The sequence below is a fragment of the Panthera tigris genome, chromosome E2 (assembly GCF_018350195.1).
Source record: "Panthera tigris isolate Pti1 chromosome E2, P.tigris_Pti1_mat1.1, whole genome shotgun sequence".
NCBI classification, from domain to species: Eukaryota; Metazoa; Chordata; class Mammalia; order Carnivora; family Felidae; genus Panthera; species Panthera tigris.
The window spans coordinates 44,851,244-44,867,495 of NC_056674.1; the positions used below are offsets into that span (position 1 = coordinate 44,851,244).

Sequence of the window (16,252 nt, forward strand, 5' to 3'; positions counted from 1 at the left end):
TTGGGTCAGATTCAAACTCAAGATCATCACATTAGTTTTGGCTGATATGTCTCATAAGGCTCTTTTATTATTTTTTATTTTTTAAAATTTACATCCAAATTAGTTAGCATATAGTGCAACAATGATTTCGGGAGTAGATTCCTTAGTGCCCCATACCCATTTAACCCATCCCCCCTCCCACAACCCCTCCAGCAACCCTCAGTTTGTTCTCCATATTTATGAGTCTGTTTTGTTTTGTCCCCCTCCCTGTTTTTATATTATTTTTGTTTCCCTTCCCTTATGTTCATCTGTTTTGTCTCTTAAAGTCCTCACATGAGTGAAGTCATATGATTTTTGTCTTTCTCTGACTAATTTCACTTAGCATAATACCCTCCAGTTCCATCCGTGTAGTTGCAAATGGCAAGATTTCATTCTTTTTGATTGCCAAGTAATACTCCATTGTATATATATATACCACATTTCCTGTATCCATTCATCCATGGATGGACATTTGGGCTCTTTCCATATTTTGGCTATTGTGGATAGTGCTGCTGTAAACATGGGGGTGCATGTGTCCCTTTGAAACAGCACACCTGGATCCCGTGGATAAATGCCTAGTAGTGCAATTGGTGGGTCGTAGGGTAGTTCTGTTTTTAGTTTTTTGAGGAATCTCCATACTGTTTTCCAGAGTGGCCGCACCAGCTTGCATTCCCATCATAAGTCTCTTTTAACCTGTAAGTTTCCCCACTCTTTCTTTCTTTCTTTCTTTCTTTCTTTCTTTCTTTCTTTCTTAATTTCTTTCTTTCCGTTTTCTTTCTTAATTTCTTTCTTTCCGTTTACTCTTTGAAGATCCTGGGCATTTGTTCTGTAGAATTTCTCATATTCTGGATGTGACCTTGGAATGTTGGGTGATATGCTTCTCTATCCATTGTCTTTCCTACCAACTGGTAGTTAGATATGGAGGCTTGATTAGATTGAAATTCACTTTTTAAAATTGAGGTATAACTTACACCCAATGAGATACCCAGATCTCAGGTTCATGGTTAGATGAGTTTTGACAAATGCATACATTTTTTTTTCAATATATGAAATTTATTGTCAAATTGGTTTCCATACAACACCCAGTGCTCATCCCAAAAGGTGCCCTCCTCAATACCCGTCACCCACCCTCCCCTCCCTTCCACCCCCCATCAACCCTCAGTTTGTTCTCAGTTTTTAAGAATCTCTTATGGCAAATGCATACGTTTATGTAACCTATACTCCCTCGAAATATAAAGCATTTCCATCATTCCACAAAGCTCCCTCTCTTACTTTCCCTTGATCACTTCTTCCTTCCATGTGTACGAATCGAGTTATAGCTGCCAAGCACAGATAAAGATTTTTGCCATCTGTTTTAGCCTTGCCTTGCCTGTGGGTAATTTAGGACCCCTTTGGAAAGGTTGCTTTCTCCCTAAAAATAATGTAGAGAATCCTGCTGTTGTTTGTACGAACTCTCCTTCTCATGACCACGCAACATGTTTTCACTGGCAGTTTATATCAGGATGATTTCTGTTGCAGGTAGCAAAAATTGGGTTCCAAATTGACTTAAATAATAAAGAGAGTAAACTGGCTCATTTAACTGAATGTTCTAGATGTAGATCCTGGTTTCAAGTAAAGCCTCATCTAGTGACTCGACAATTTCACCAAGGGGCCGGCTTTTCGTTTTGTTTTGTTTTTCTACTCTGTCATCTATTGGGTCAAATTCATAATGTATTTGGGTCCTAGATGGCAGCCAGTGGTTCCTAGGACTGCATGCTTTCTCAGTCATTATCTGGCAAGGAAGAGAGATATTTTTCCCAGAATTCCTGGAAAAAGTCATGAGATTGGCCCTAATTAGGCTCAGCGTAGGTCGCATGCCTACCCCTAATCCAGTCGGCTGTTCAACTCTGGACTTGGTAGTAGAGTCTCCTCCTTCCCCAGAACAACCTGGATCTCCTAAATGGAAATCAGGAGCTAACGGTGAGGAAGGATTGGCTGCTGTAGAGCAATGACTGCTATAATCACGAAAGCCCCAGTAGCCTCCGTCATTGGGACTTGCCTGGCTGTGCTTCCCTGGAGCAGCCCAGCTTCTGCACTAGACACCTTGCTTAACCCTTCCTCAGCCCCTCCTCGCCAGCCATCCAGAGATTTCTCTAGAATTTGAGGGTAGGGGTGGGTGGTCACTATATTCATTCTGACCTTAATGTTTCCAGCTGGGAAAAACGCACAGACCCCCGAGGCAGGTTTTACTATGTGGATCACAACACGCGGACCACCACCTGGCAGCGCCCCACAGCCGAGTACGTGCGGAACTACGAGCAGTGGCAGTCACAGCGGAATCAGCTTCAGGGCGCCATGCAGCACTTCAGCCAAAGATTCCTCTACCAGGTGAGAGGGCAGGGGCTTGCCACGAGGGAGGGGAGCCTGCTGGCCCTGGAGAATGTGCTGCCTCGCACACTATTTGTTGACCTGTTTGGTGAGCGGGAAGACGGTAGCTGGAAACATCAGTGCTCTGGAGATTTTACTCATCACGGTGAAATTCCTCAAATTCCGTCATTTCTAATTTAGTAACTCAGTGTCCAGCTTCTGTGTTTCAGGACTCAATATACCTGAAACTGACTCAGTATATCTGAGATATATACTGTCTTTCTGCCAAGACTGGATTTCTCTTCTGGCCCCTCCATCCAAGTCCATTTATTCTAATTTGAAACCTGAAGGTCAGCTGTGACTTCTTCCGTACCTCAACTTTTGAGAACAAAACAGCCACCTACTCAGTCCGTTAAGCATCCAACTTCAGCTCAGGTCATGATCTCACAGTTCGTGGGCTTGAGCCCCACATCTGGCTCTGCACTGACAGTGCACAGCCTGCTTGGGTCCTGTCTCCCTTTTCTCTGTGCCCCTCCCCTGCTTGCTTGTGCTCTCTCTCTCAAAAATAAATACACATTTTAAAAAAAGCCATCTAAATCTTTTCCTTTCTGCTATTGTTTTTCTTTAAATCTTTTTTATTTGACACATTCTTAAGGATGGAAGGACCTCTAAAGTTGTTGTGGATCAGGGCTTCGCAAACTATGGCCCATGGGCCAAAGTGGCCCACACCTGGTTTTGTAAATAAAGTTTTATTGGTACAGAAGCACTCTAAGTAGTTTAGGTATTGACTCTGGCTACTTACTTACACTGTAACAACAGAGTTGAGTAGTTTCAACGGAGACCATATAGCTTATAAAACCTGAAATATTTGCTGTCTAGCCCTTTACAGAAAAAGTTTATTGACCTCTAGTTCAACTTCCTTCTAACTGATCCCTGGTTTTCCTTCATCCCTCCCAACTGAACGGTTGGGGCAGCCTTTCACTTGTTCTCTCTGTTGGCATTGTTCTCTCTTCCAGTCTGTACTGCCTATTCCCAGCAGAGCAGTCTTCACATATCACTGTCATTTGATCACTTTTGCTCAATATTTATCACTGGTTTTTTTCTTTTTTCTTTTTTCTTTCTTCTTCTTCTTCTTTTTTTTTTTTTGAGTAGTCTCCATGCCCAGCTTGGAGCCCAGCTTGAATTCATGACCCTGAGATCAAGACCTGATCTGAGACCAAGAGTCGGACATTCAACCAACTGAGCCACCCAGACGCCCCTATCACTGTCATTTTTTTTTTTTCAATATATGAAATTTATTGTCAAATTGGTTTCCATACAACACCCAGTGCTCATCCCAAAAGGTGCCCTCCTCAATACCCCTCACCCACCCTCCCCTCCCTCCCACCCCCCCATCAAACCTCAGTTTGTTCTCAGTTTTTAAGAGTCTCTTATGCTTTGGCTCTCTCCCACTCTAACCTCTTTTTTTTTTTTTTTTTTTTTTCCTTCCCCTCCTCCATGGGTTTCTGTTAAGCTTCTCAGGCTCCACATAAGAGTGATATCACTGTCATTTTAATCACTGGCTCAAAGCCTTCTGTGGTCATTACCTACAGAACAGCATCCAAATTTCCTACTCCAGAATTCAGAGTGCTATGATCCCAAATTAACTGTCTAATGGCCTCCTGTACTGTGTCCCTTCAGGAACCCTCCCAACCCCTCCTTCCATCCCATTAGAGCCTCCACCAGTGACCTTGTTCCCCCCAGCCACACAACTGTCTTTGGCAGGACAGGTAGCATTACCAAGTTGGAACTCTGCATATTCTCAGGGGGCCTTGAACATGAAGCTTGGGATCTGTAGTAGAGTCTCTACAGAAGGTGGTGGATTAGAGGCTGGAAACCTTTTGAGCTGGTCCACAGCATTTAATCACCGAGTTTAGTCAGCATTGTTTCTGTTTGAAATGAACTCTAACCCCACAACCCATTTCTAAATTAGATACTTTCCTAGTTCGATGCTTATGATAGCTTTAATTCCGTTTAGCTAAGTACTGTTCATTATCAACTTTGCCTTTGTTTGCAGTTTTTTCCTCTGCTCATCCGAAGCAGGAGCTACCACCTCCCTGGGCCAGCCGATCTCCTTTTCTGTCTGTCAGGGCCGGTGCTCCTTGTAGAGTGAGAGAACCGTAGAAACCTCCATCTCTTTAGTACGGATGGACAGAAAGCACAGTGTTTATCACATCGACTTGTCTCCCAAGGTCAACTGTCACGCCTGTCTGTGATTCGTGCCCCGGTGCCCCGTGGCCTACCCGGTGCAGCCCTTGTGTAGGTTCTCATGCCAGGCCTTGTACTCCGCAGCCCCTTTCACACATGCTTGGCGTCCGGTTCTGGCATGTTTCGAAATTGGATGGGATGTGATCATTCTCTGCGTTTCAGAAATTGTTCCTCCAGAGCTAGGCCCCAAAGACTTTCTCTGCCATTTTTCTTGGGTGGTCGTGGCTACAAAACTAGGAAGGTCTGGGTGTTTCTATCCTTTGTGTTAGAGACAAGGACACGTTTTAGGAGTCTCACACTGGTTTTGTCTCCCTGCTTATTTGGCTTCTCTAAGTATTGAAAAAAAAAAATCTCTTGAAGGAATCTTTTTTTCTGTATAATGCACCAAATATGTTCTGTCTGTTGACTGAAATGTTTGGTGGGTGAGAGGGAAGGTTCTAGAGGTCACTTCCACTTGGTCTTTTGGAACCTTCATTTCTCTTGCCCACCCTCTCTCATTTTAGCAATGCCATTCCAGGCATGCAGAGGTAGAACTTTGCCTTGGAGAGTCCCCTACTACTTTTTTGAGTACTCTAAAAACGATTTTCCCCACTTTGCTGGGGTCTTAGGAGGGTTCTAGATAGAGGTGATGGTTCCCTTTTCTCTGTGAAACAAGATTCATATTGAAAAACGTGTTAAGAATCTTTTATGGGTCAGCTTTCAATGTCTCTCTGTTGATTTCCCTCTTCCCTGGATTTGCTTTGCCTCTCGCTTGCTCTGGAGCCATGTCCTGGTTACAAGTAAGAAGAGTTGCTTTCATACAGTTATTTTGGGGTTTGGCCTTGGCCCAGGGTTTGACTCGGAAGACTTAAGAGCTGATACTGTACCAATGGGCTCTCTTCCTCCTCCTCCTCCTCCTGCTGGGCTGAAACCAAGACCTCGTTCTTCTTTACTTGCTCTAGAGAGAACACAAAATGCAGTTCAAGATAGAAGACGAAGGAGCCCCACGTCGCGGTCTCCCACAGCTCCTTCCTGCTTTCTGCCCCATCACACAAATTTTTCAGTTTCTCTTCTCATTCCCCTTATTTCTGATACGCTCCCCTTTCCTGATGCCCCAGCGTGCCTTTGTTTGTTGTGACCGTCATGCACATACTTGTGTATTGCCCTTACAATTTCTCTTTGCCCTTTCTTCTGTGACCCTGCTGCATTCCAGCAGGGATGCCCACCTAGTCGCATGCATTGTGCAGTGTGACAGGACCCATCTCACAACCTGCTACTATTTTCGTGGCATTCCCTTTACCCCCACTTTGGTCCTCCCTTAATGACTGAAGGATGTAGCCAGTGTCTACAGGACTGAAACAGATCATTCTGTGGCTCCTGATGTGTGGATGCCAAATCGCATTATCCAGAAACAGACAACTCCTTTCTTACTCTGCAGAGAGCCCCTTGGATTGAACTCTCAAACACCTGGGTTTTGTTCTGCACCCAGTGGGTGGATACTTAAAAAAAGGAGCCGGCCTTCCATACGTAACCTTTAATGCCCTTCCCAGAGCCTTTATTGCCCTCGGCTCTATTTGCTAGACATTCTTTATTTCTGAGTTTGTATCTTAAAATATTACTGGAACTTAGTGCTTAGTCCCCGAGGGACTTGAACTCAACGTGAGCTGTCTGGCTCGCGGCCTGCACCTCAGATGTCCCAACCCAGGGACAGTTACCAGGCAAGTGATTCAACAGTGTTACTTTCTGTTCCTACTAGTAAAGGAAATTGTCTTGTCGCTTAAAGTCACCTGCAGATCCAAGGATCTTTCTTCTGACTCTAATCCCTCCAGGCCCCTTTCTCTGTGGTTTTCTGCCTGTGCTCCAAGTGATACTTGGGATCTCTCCTTTTGGGCGAATTGGCGGAGAAGAGAAGGGGCAGTCGGTTGGCTTACTGGAGATGTGGGGTTTTGGGGTTTTGGTTTTCAAGCCATGATGTGTGGCTCGTATTTTTTGTTTCTCTTTGGCTTCTTTCTGTCCACTTCCTTTTCTTATTTTTCAAGTTGTACTATGTACATTGAGGGAGAAATGTCCAAAATAGTTAAGTGCTTTTCTTTAACTGCAAGAGGTAGCATTGTTGCAAGTGTCGGCTTTCATGGACTCCATCTCCTATGTTGTTCACGTTTATCAACCTCTGGCCTCTCTCCCTTCCCTATTGCTTCCTCTTCTGTCCCCTTTTCATAGGTTTTGGGGAGTGTGGATCTGATAAGATGAGAATAGGACGATGGCAAAGAAACGAAACAAAATGCCATAACTAAAGAGAGCCAACATTGTATGAAGTTTTAAAAAAGGCAAGGATTAAGAAAAGGGTTGATGATTCTTTTTAAAATTCTCCTCCCTGTGCTCTGTATACTAGTCACAGTTGATTTTGGTGAATAATAGAAATCCACTTGGTTCAACTTAAACAGAAAAGGAATTTCTCAAATGGGAATGGGGTAGTTGATAGAATTAGCAGAATGACGAAGAACCAAGCTCTGGCAGAATCCAGGGGCAGGCGAGGCAAAGGAATAGTTCGTGTAGGACATTGTCCTCTTGTGCTGCCATTAAACACTCGTTGCTCCAGTGGATTGTGGACTCTATCACAGTCGTAATTTCCAACAGGCCTCATGCTTTCCTGCCGTTCCCGGAAGTCCTGAGTGGGAGCATCGGATTGGCTGGTCTTTAAGTCATGTGCCTGCACCGGAGGTGCCATGGTGTTGGGAAGGGAAATATTTGCTAGCTGATAAATATTTTTGGTCTCTAGTTCAGTGCAGGTCATGGAGGCTGTCAGTAAAAGTTGTTTGGTCTGTTGAGCTGCAGGGTTGTGCAAAAGATGACTGTCAGCCCCCTGACGCCCACCGGGTACCAGTTGGGAGCTAATTTCCCATTGGCGCGTGAATGCTATGTGGATTATCCACTCATTCCAAAAAAAGACTTGAAGCAGCAGACAGTTTTGCTCTGAATGCTTCTTTACTTTCTTAAAATGACCTTTCCTGCATTTCTTCCCTTTTGCTACAGCTCATTCCCCACCGAGTTCTCTTTGGCTTCATTATCTGAAATGCATGCGTATTTCACAAGTTCGTTCCTTTCCTTCTGTGACCAAATGCTTTTATAGCCACTGCTCTTCTGTGTTAACTGGAAAACAAAGCTGGAGGAACTTGGGTTTCATGAGATGTTGCACCCCACCCCCACCCTGCTCCCACCAAAATGACCTCGGGAGATGTCACATTTGGGAGATCTTTTTCAGGAACCATCAGCTAAGTCTGAATTGTGGTGGAAACGTGAGCACGTCCTCCAGGATGACGGTAATGGGCCCGAAATCGAGCACAGCCCAGCTTCCCACACCTCCATGCAATCTCACTGTGCCGGGTAGGAGGCCCTTTGCTGAAAGGCGGCTCTGTCCCACCAGGGAACCTATGGTTTCAAGACTTAAACATCTTTTTTGGAACTGGCTTCGGAAGAGTTGCCTGAACTGCCACCTTGGGAAGAAAGTTTCTCTGTCCTTTCAGCCGGGGGTGGAGGGCCGGCTGTGAAGGGTGCGGGGGTTCTTTGGCAGTTGAGCTCCACCAATGTTTTCTCAAGCTGAGACTGAGCTCCATTCATCCTCCTGCCCGTGTGTGGCTCCGTCGCCCCCAGACAGAGCCAGCCGGCAGCCCAAAGTCTGCATTGAGAACTTGATCCCCTCGTGCGACGATTAAGTTTTAGTAAGTGAAATAAAAATGCTTCAGCAAAAAAGAAAAGAAAAGGAAAAAGAAAAGCAAGCAAGCAAGCGCGTGCGGAACGACGGAACAATACTTGTTTTATTTAACTATGAAGAGTTTTTGACAGCGCCCCCCCTTCTCTGCAGGATATGAGAACTCTGGGTCCACCGCAGCCCTGCCCCAGGGATCTCACGGCAGAATTAGGCTGGGGGGTGGGGGGTTTGAACATAAACAGTGACCCTCAAGGCCTGGAGTCCGCTCCCCTTTCTTTCTCCTGTCTCTCCTGCTCGCTTGCCACCTCGCCCCCAGCCCCACCTCCCCAGACAGGCACACACAGAACACTGAGCAACTTCAGGTTCGGGCCGGAGGAGAATAAAGGTGCTTTGTGAAGGGAAGCAAAACATTCCTGGGGGAGGTGAGGGGCCTGGGGCATGAATGTGCCCTCAGTCTGGGCTGGTTTTGCACACCACGGCTGCTCCCTCTCCCTCTCAGGCGCACCCAGGAGGGAGTTGGAGGGAGGAGGGCCCAGCCCCCAGCCAGGAAGCTCTGGGCGTGGGCAGGGCTTGTGGGAATGATTTCATTGGAAAGGCCTGCGATATTTTTTCCCCTCCCGTGTGTGGTTCTTGGAGAAAGTTGGAGGTGGTGGTGATTTCAGTCGCCCTGGCCGCCGCGAGCAGGAGCTCCTGCCGCAGGAAGGCACTGGCCGGGCCTGCCCGGCGGTCCGCTCCGGGCCCTCCTGCCACGCCTGGGGCCGGCTCTCTGCCTCCACAGCCCTGGCCCACCTTCTTCTGCACCCATCGTCCTCCCCCTCGCTCCCCCCTCTCCAAAGCCCGTCGGGGCCCTCTGTGTGCGGGGTTCTTTTTGGGTTTCTCTCTTTTGAAGAAAACTTTTGAGAGATGCAGATGTCACTTAAGGCCTCACGGTATCCTGTACAAAGTGCTCAAATGTGGAAATGAGTCCTTGGCATTTTTATTTTTATCGATCGATTTATTTTTAACCGGCGGCTTTTTTTTAATCTCTGTGTTCTGCTGTGTTTCTTGTGTTTAGTCTTCAAGTGCTTCGACTGACCATGACCCACTGGGCCCCCTCCCTCCTGGCTGGGGTAAGTACCGAGTTCTACTTCCATGTCCTCAGCTGTCTGTAGGCTGATGCTCTGTCTTCTTCCCGTGTGAGTCTTTCTCACTCCCATCCCTCAATTCTCCATTTCACTTTTCTCCAGCACATGCTGTGGGGATGCCCTAGTGGGAGGTTACAGGCGATGGAGCTGGAAGATTGGGAAAGTAACTGAGTTCCCCTGCACCCCTGTAGCATTCACCTGCCATGACTGAAGGGTTATGACCCTACGGACAGAGTCCCTTAGCAGCCATGAGACTGTTGGGTTTTGGTCCTGACTTTGAATGGTCTACCCAGCCATCCATCCTGTCATTGACTAAGACATTTTGACGCTGACTTACCCGCAGGTGCACTGGTTTCAGGTCTGTGGCTGTGCCATTGGAAGGAGCCACCTTACCAAACCTTTTTTTGCAGCCAGGATGTTGGAGGACTTCAGCCTAATTTTGACTAAAGAAAGCCACCTTTTTATTTGTGACCCAGTTGTGAAAGAGACCAGAGGGAAGCAGATGAGAGAGTTGAGCACTGGGCGGCAACTCTGTGGAGGCGCGTCATTGCTGATTAATAACGCCATGCTGGATTCTCCTTGTCATTGGAGAATTTTAAGTCCTGGGCGTGATTTGCCAATAATGAGTTAGAGGGATGGACGTCCTTGACTTGGGAGAGATTATGGGCTTTATGGCTATTCTGGGAAGGAGTAGCCATGCAAAAAGGGGTCATGAGAGATGGTGAGATTCCATGCATTCTGCAGCTCTGAACCGGGTCAGGGTTTTGTTCAATACAGCAAGAGTCCCTGCGTTCCGAAGAGGGCAGTTTTTGCAAGAATCAGCGTGTGCCGGCTTTAGTGTATTGGTGAGGCCAGTAGCAGACAGTAAATGCTAGTTTGATGGTGGTCACAGATGGTTATTAAATTGGGCAGGGGCATGCTCCCCAGTAAAGACAGAGAAGGTGACAATGATAGGATGAACATGACCTGGGAAAGTACAGCTTTTGAGCTGGATCCTCTTGGTGTAGACATGTTACTCCCTGCTAGTAATTTACCAGATTCCATCACCTCCCTGGGACCCATAGTGTGTCACTTAGGGAATTACCACTGTATTCCAGAGCACTGGAAGGACCTTGTAGACCTTCTAGGGGGATGTGTTGGTTAGTGAGGCCTCCAGACAGTTCTTGAAAATCACCGATGACCCATCTGGCTCTTTGAACTGATGAAAGGTCACAAGTATCTCAGAGATCAGCAGCAAGTCAAATGTGAGGAGTCAAACACAGGGTCCCTGGCTAGGCAGGGAAAATGCATCAGATTAAACAAGAATGTATGATGTTTGGCAGCCAGTAGACACTCTGACCCAGAGCCAGGGGCCCGGAGTTGTTCCTGGGTCTGCAGAGTCCAATGATTTCTTTCTGCTACATGGTCACCAAGTAAATCTGCTACATGATTTGGTTCTGCTACATGATGGTCACCAAGTAAGAGCATCTGCAGCGACTCAAAAATAGCTCCCAGAAGCCAAGTGTGAAATATCTGAGATGGGATTAGGAGCCATGGTCAGAGTCAGTGGTGTTTACATGCGATCAGGAAAACACACAAGATCATATTGGTATGAAACTGAGAAAAAAGAACATCTGGCCGAGGGCCAGGGAACCTTCCTAATCACATCCTTTGGGCTTTGTGTGGCTTTTCCAGGGCTGTGACAGGGCCACCTCCCCAAGAAGAGTTGAGAGTGAACAGAAACAGCAGCAGAACCAAGTGAGAATTGTGTTTAGTGGGAGCCTGCTGTCAAAGCTGTGCTCTCCTGCTGTCAGTCCTAGGTCGCTTTCTGCTCCTCTAGGAGAGACCCCACCGTTCTCCCTGCACCCCGGCCCATGGGTTAGGATGCCTCAGGTTTAGATCCACATGTCTTCAGCCACCCTGACCCTGGCCATGTGACTACATGCTTCCAGGTCTGCTTCTTCCTGAAGGAAGCAAACTAGATGCTAGGGTTAGGGCTTTCCCAGCCCCTGAACTATGAAATTGTATGCGGTGAGGCAGTTCCAGGAGGCCCCCTGGCAGCAATGAGGGCATAGGCCCCAGACCGGCCGGACAGATCCCCCACCCTGAGGATCAGCATGGGCTTTGGCCCGTGGCAGAGCGGACACAAAGGATCTAGTTTAAAGCAGAAGCTTCTGGAATGGAAGGGGCCTCTCCTTTTTTTTAGAACCTTCTCAGGAAGCCTGCCTTCTGTGGGACAGTCCCATAAGCTTTTCTGAGGTGATGGTGAGTTCTGTAATAATCTTGGACATCTTTGCTTTCTTTCCTTTTGTCTGTGTTTTTAAGATTTCTGTCAGGTAATGGATACCATGTAAGACAGAGAGACCAAGGCACCTAGGTTGATACTGGGAACACTGCAGCCTGATGCTTGAGGGGAGAGGTGTGAGTTCCTCAGTTCTAGGCCTTTCTTAGCTTTTGGTTTGCCTGTACCTTCTGGAACTGGTTCTTTTTATTTTTTTAATTTCACCCTGTCATTGTAAAAGAGGGAGGGTCATTAGCATCAGTTATTTGGGGGACAGAAGCAGAATTGAAGGCTCACGAACTTCATGGGAAAGGTGACCTCTCTTGGGTTCGAAGCCTTGCCCCTCGTCTCCCTTGTCATCCACTTGGAGCTGACGGAGTGCCTCTTTCACTGCCTCTCACAGCCTGGAATCAGTAGCTAGTGTGGGTCTGCCTGGATCCCTCCCATGAGCACCCGAGCCGTCATCAGTGCCCCAGGAGAGGGCGAGATAGGAAAGATTGTCCAGAGGCCAGAGACCATGTGTCTGAGCGCCCCCAAACACTGGCCTGGCTCGAAACACACACTAAGGTGTAAGAACAAGGTGGGCATTGTAAGTGCCCACAGCCCCAGGCATTTATTGCACATGTGCAACACGACATTTTGCTGGGCTATGAGAGTTTTAGAACAAAGCTTTGCCTTCACGCAGGGGGAAGGAGAGAAGGCAGACGGGAGTAGGCCCTGTGGTACCGAGTACTGATCAAGAAGGTACAAAGGAAAATGCAGCCACCCCACAATGACCCTGCCTGGATGGAGCAGTTGCAGGACCAGAGACCGGCCCATGAGGGACTGGGGACGGGACCCGGGTTGAAGGGAGGCTGGCCGTGCCTCCACTTTGCGCACAGCTGGATGCAATTATGCCTCTGGTTTCAGCTGGGGCTGCTCCCCCTCCGTGTTGCCACACCGCCCCCTTTCCTCCAACAAATCGACCAACCAAAGACAGTGCTGGATCTTGAGTTGGAAATGTGTTTGACCCTCCCCCACTCCCCAGTAGGGAAAGATTCTCTTTGTCCTTTTTACCAGTGACAGATGTGAGTGAGCCAGGCTTTCATCGGTTAAACTTCTCTAACAGGTCTGGAACAGGGGCAGAAATTGAGACCGCTGGCACTCAGGACGTGGGAGCCAGAGGGGAGTGGAACTCAAGGTCTTGCAAGCTGATTGTCGTCTTTTCTTTATTCTCGCATGGCAGAGAAGAGACAGGACAACGGACGGGTGTATTACGTGAACCATAACACACGCACCACGCAGTGGGAGGACCCTCGGACCCAGGGGTAAGGACACGGGCCAGGTCGGCCAGGTGTAGCTCCAGCGTTGGCCAAGTGCCTCGGAATGCATGGTCCTCCATGGCCAGTGTTCAGGGATATCTTTAGCCAAACACGAATGCCCCAAGACCCTTACCATGTGGTGTCGACCTAATGAGACTTGAAAGTGGCTCCTTGAATTGACTTTCTCGTTGGATAGAGAGTGGTGTCTGGGCCAGTTGTGCACATTGCCGATAGCGTGATCTCGAATGGCTCGAGGGAACCCCTCTAGAAGCTAGTCTGGGATGGGGCCTGTGGTGTCTCAGGATCGCTGGTGGCTACTCAGGCCATGGCCATCCACCTAGAGCTGGTTCTTTGGCCTTGGGACAGTACGTGACCTCTCTTTGCTACAGAACCGTCCTCACGACTTGGGTGGTACCAGGTGTGTTTCCTCCAGACGCGTCCTCAAGGGCTGTGCAGGGCCTGGGTGAAAGCGGAGAGAAAGCAGCACTCCGGGAACCCCATCCTCCTAGGCCCAGAAGGAGACACCCCCCCTTACCTCCTCTCTTCCCGTGCTTCCAGGATGATCCAGGAACCAGCTCTGCCCCCAGGGTGGGAGATGAAGTACACCAGTGAAGGGGTACGCTATTTTGTGGACCACAATACACGCACCACCACCTTTAAGGATCCTCGCCCAGGGTTTGAGTCTGGGTAAGGACTTTCCACAGGCAGTGTTGGTATCTGTTCACACCGTCAGGGTTCATCCTCGTCTCGATCCTGTTACTGCCCTCTGGTGGCCAGTTTTAATGTCACATTAATGGGGTCGGGGTTGGGGGGGTGGGGGGGGAAGGGGCTATCCTGTTTATTCTGAATAACACTAGTGGTCTTTCTGTAAAAGCAAGAAGTCTGGCCTTATTTCTGGTTTTTCTTTTTACTCCTCAAATGTGTCTACAGGAGACCTAATGACGGTCACTTCCTTTCCTTTCTTGTCTGTAACATAGCATCAGCTTTCCTCAAGGCTAACAAAATACATTGCTAATTTTTGAGAAATCACATGGGTTCTAGAACATCTTTGCTCTTCCCAGGACGAAGCAGGGTTCCCCTGGTGCCTACGACCGAAGTTTTCGGTGGAAGTATCACCAGTTCCGGTTCCTCTGCCACGTGAGTTCTGGGACTGGACCTCCCGCAGAGGTTGGGTGATTGAGTTCACTTAGCATGATTTCCCAGCCTAGCAGAGGTAGTGAAACGCGTGCGTCTTAGGGAGGGTCGCCAGTCACTTGTCTTACCCCAAGCGACTGTCTGACATCATCTCCAGGAAACCAGCTCCCATTCCTACGGTACCAGGCTCTCCGCCACTGGTCCAGGGAGACGGGGAAGCCTGTTTGTACAGATGAGAGACTTGACCGGATAGTTATGACTGAGGTCCTGACTCGGGGTTTGTTTTCTTTCTTTGTTTCTTTCTTTCTTTTCAGTCGAATGCCCTCCCCAGCCATGTGAAGATCAGCGTTTCCAGGCAGACGCTTTTTGAGGATTCTTTCCAGCAGGTTAGAGAATAATCATGGTGCCTGAGACCAACGAACAGGAGGCCCCCTCTCACCACCCCATCTCCTGTCACATGGCCCGTTGAATCCATGTGGTAGAGTTTCCAAGGTGTGGGCCTTGGTGACAAGTCTCTGCTGAACAGCAGGCCTTAGAATTCCCTGCCCTGCCCCAGCCTGCCACGGAGGCAGGCGTGGCACTCTGGCCACTATGCTCTGTCTCCCCAGATCATGAACATGAAGCCGTATGACCTGCGCCGCCGGCTCTACATCATCATGCGCGGCGAGGAGGGCCTGGACTACGGAGGCATTGCCAGGTAAGCTCATCACCTCTGGAAGGCTGTGCGGCACCCCGTTGCCCCAGAAATGCCTCCAGCCAGAACGCTGCCTCCCCCTTGCTCACATTGGCTCCCCGAACTCCTGCACCTTCAGGAGTAGGCATGGGTGTGGCTGGTCCACATGGGCACAGGAGCAGGGTCCCAGGGTCCCCTTCGGGGCTGGGAATTGACCCTTTAGTTATTGGCCTGTGGGGAGGCTGGGAGCTCCCAAGGGAAGAGCTGAGGACAGTGGCTCATGATTTTTGTACTTGAACCATTCGGCAGTGGCTAAATAGTGATGTCCTGTGGTTTCAATTAAAATCGGCCCCAGGCTTCTCTTCTTGGGCAGCTGGGGCAGGTCAAATCTGGTGTGTCCCTGTGTGCCTGACATATATAAGCTCTGTCCCAACCCGGAGGGCCTTGATCAGGGCTCAGCTACACATCATGTGCAGAGGGTCAAAAATTAAAATGGCTGATGTGCCCGTAAGAAGAGCCTAAAGCATTGGCCTGCCCTCACCCAGTCTGCCTGCAAAAGTTAACAGACTCTCTGACAAAACGTTGCCTTGGATAATGGGGCTGAAGGTCCCCTGGCAGGGAGAAGGAGCATCCTGGCCTACGGTGACCGCTCAGCTCGCTGACCTCTCACGGTGTGGGGACGTCTTCTCTCTTGGTGTTGGGTTCACTTGCTTCTGGTCCTCTGTTTGCCGGTGGTGCTGCCCTCTGTGTTGGCCCCTGTGGATCAATTGCTCTTTGTTCTGTGGTGACCATGGTGACCTTCTCTCCAGGCTCTGCTTGGTGGTGTGGCTCCCACCCCGTGTGTGTCTGTCTCTCTGTGTCCTGCCAGTGGTTTTACCCTATGGTAGGTTACGTCATGCTGTTCTACCACAGGGTAGAACCACGGACGGGATACCGAGGCACCCTCTGCATCGAAGGAACTCCTCGTCTGCCCGGCCACAAGCAGCCGGGGACTGGCCCCCTTGGGATGTCCCCCTGCTGGTTGAGCTCAAGCCTGAAAGGACCCTGAATTCTGGCTTGCGGCTTGTATCTAGGCCACAAAGAGATGCCAAGTCATGGGTGTTGGTTCAGAAAAATGCGTGGAAGTGTGGGAAAGGGTATGGTGGTGGGGTCTGGGGTGAGGGGAGGGGAAAGAGCAAGGGAAGCGAGATACCTGTTGTACAGCTGCTGGGAATGAGGTTTATAATCTAGAGGCAGCATGGATTACAGAGTTTTCATGCATCAGGGCTTAAGAACATATTACTGTGTATTCATATTACTCTGCCAACTCAGGGTAAAAACAGGCTAGCTATTTCTTACAGCACCTGTGCAAGATTTAGAAAAAGATGCCCTTTCTCAAGACACTTCCATGTTAGAAAATGGTCATGATATCTTTGTTTTATTGGGAAAAATACTAGCTTGACTGGTACGTGCAGAAAAATT

At 48.7% G+C, this 16,252-nt stretch overlaps 1 protein-coding gene and 1 long non-coding RNA gene across 3 annotated transcripts in view; one reads left to right on the top strand and one right to left on the bottom strand.

The window, feature by feature from the left end:
- Window positions 1-16,252, top strand: part of WWP2 (WW domain containing E3 ubiquitin protein ligase 2) — a 149,619-nt gene that overhangs the window by 126,028 nt on the left and 7,339 nt on the right. For both annotated transcript variants that reach the window (XM_042969661.1, XM_042969662.1), the window contains exons 10-16: window positions 2,211-2,385; window positions 9,354-9,408; window positions 12,909-12,990; window positions 13,543-13,671; window positions 14,046-14,121; window positions 14,433-14,504; window positions 14,727-14,815. In XM_042969661.1, the coding sequence (XP_042825595.1) occupies window positions 2,211-2,385; window positions 9,354-9,408; window positions 12,909-12,990; window positions 13,543-13,671; window positions 14,046-14,121; window positions 14,433-14,504; window positions 14,727-14,815 (678 nt within the window). The remainder of the gene's footprint in view (window positions 1-2,210; window positions 2,386-9,353; window positions 9,409-12,908; window positions 12,991-13,542; window positions 13,672-14,045; window positions 14,122-14,432; window positions 14,505-14,726; window positions 14,816-16,252) is intronic.
- Window positions 12,867-15,822, bottom strand: LOC122234175. The gene is made up of 3 exons (XR_006211947.1): window positions 15,455-15,822; window positions 14,247-14,338; window positions 12,867-13,443 (listed from the first exon to the last, which is right to left on the bottom strand). It is a non-coding gene; the product is annotated as an uncharacterized LOC122234175 (long non-coding RNA).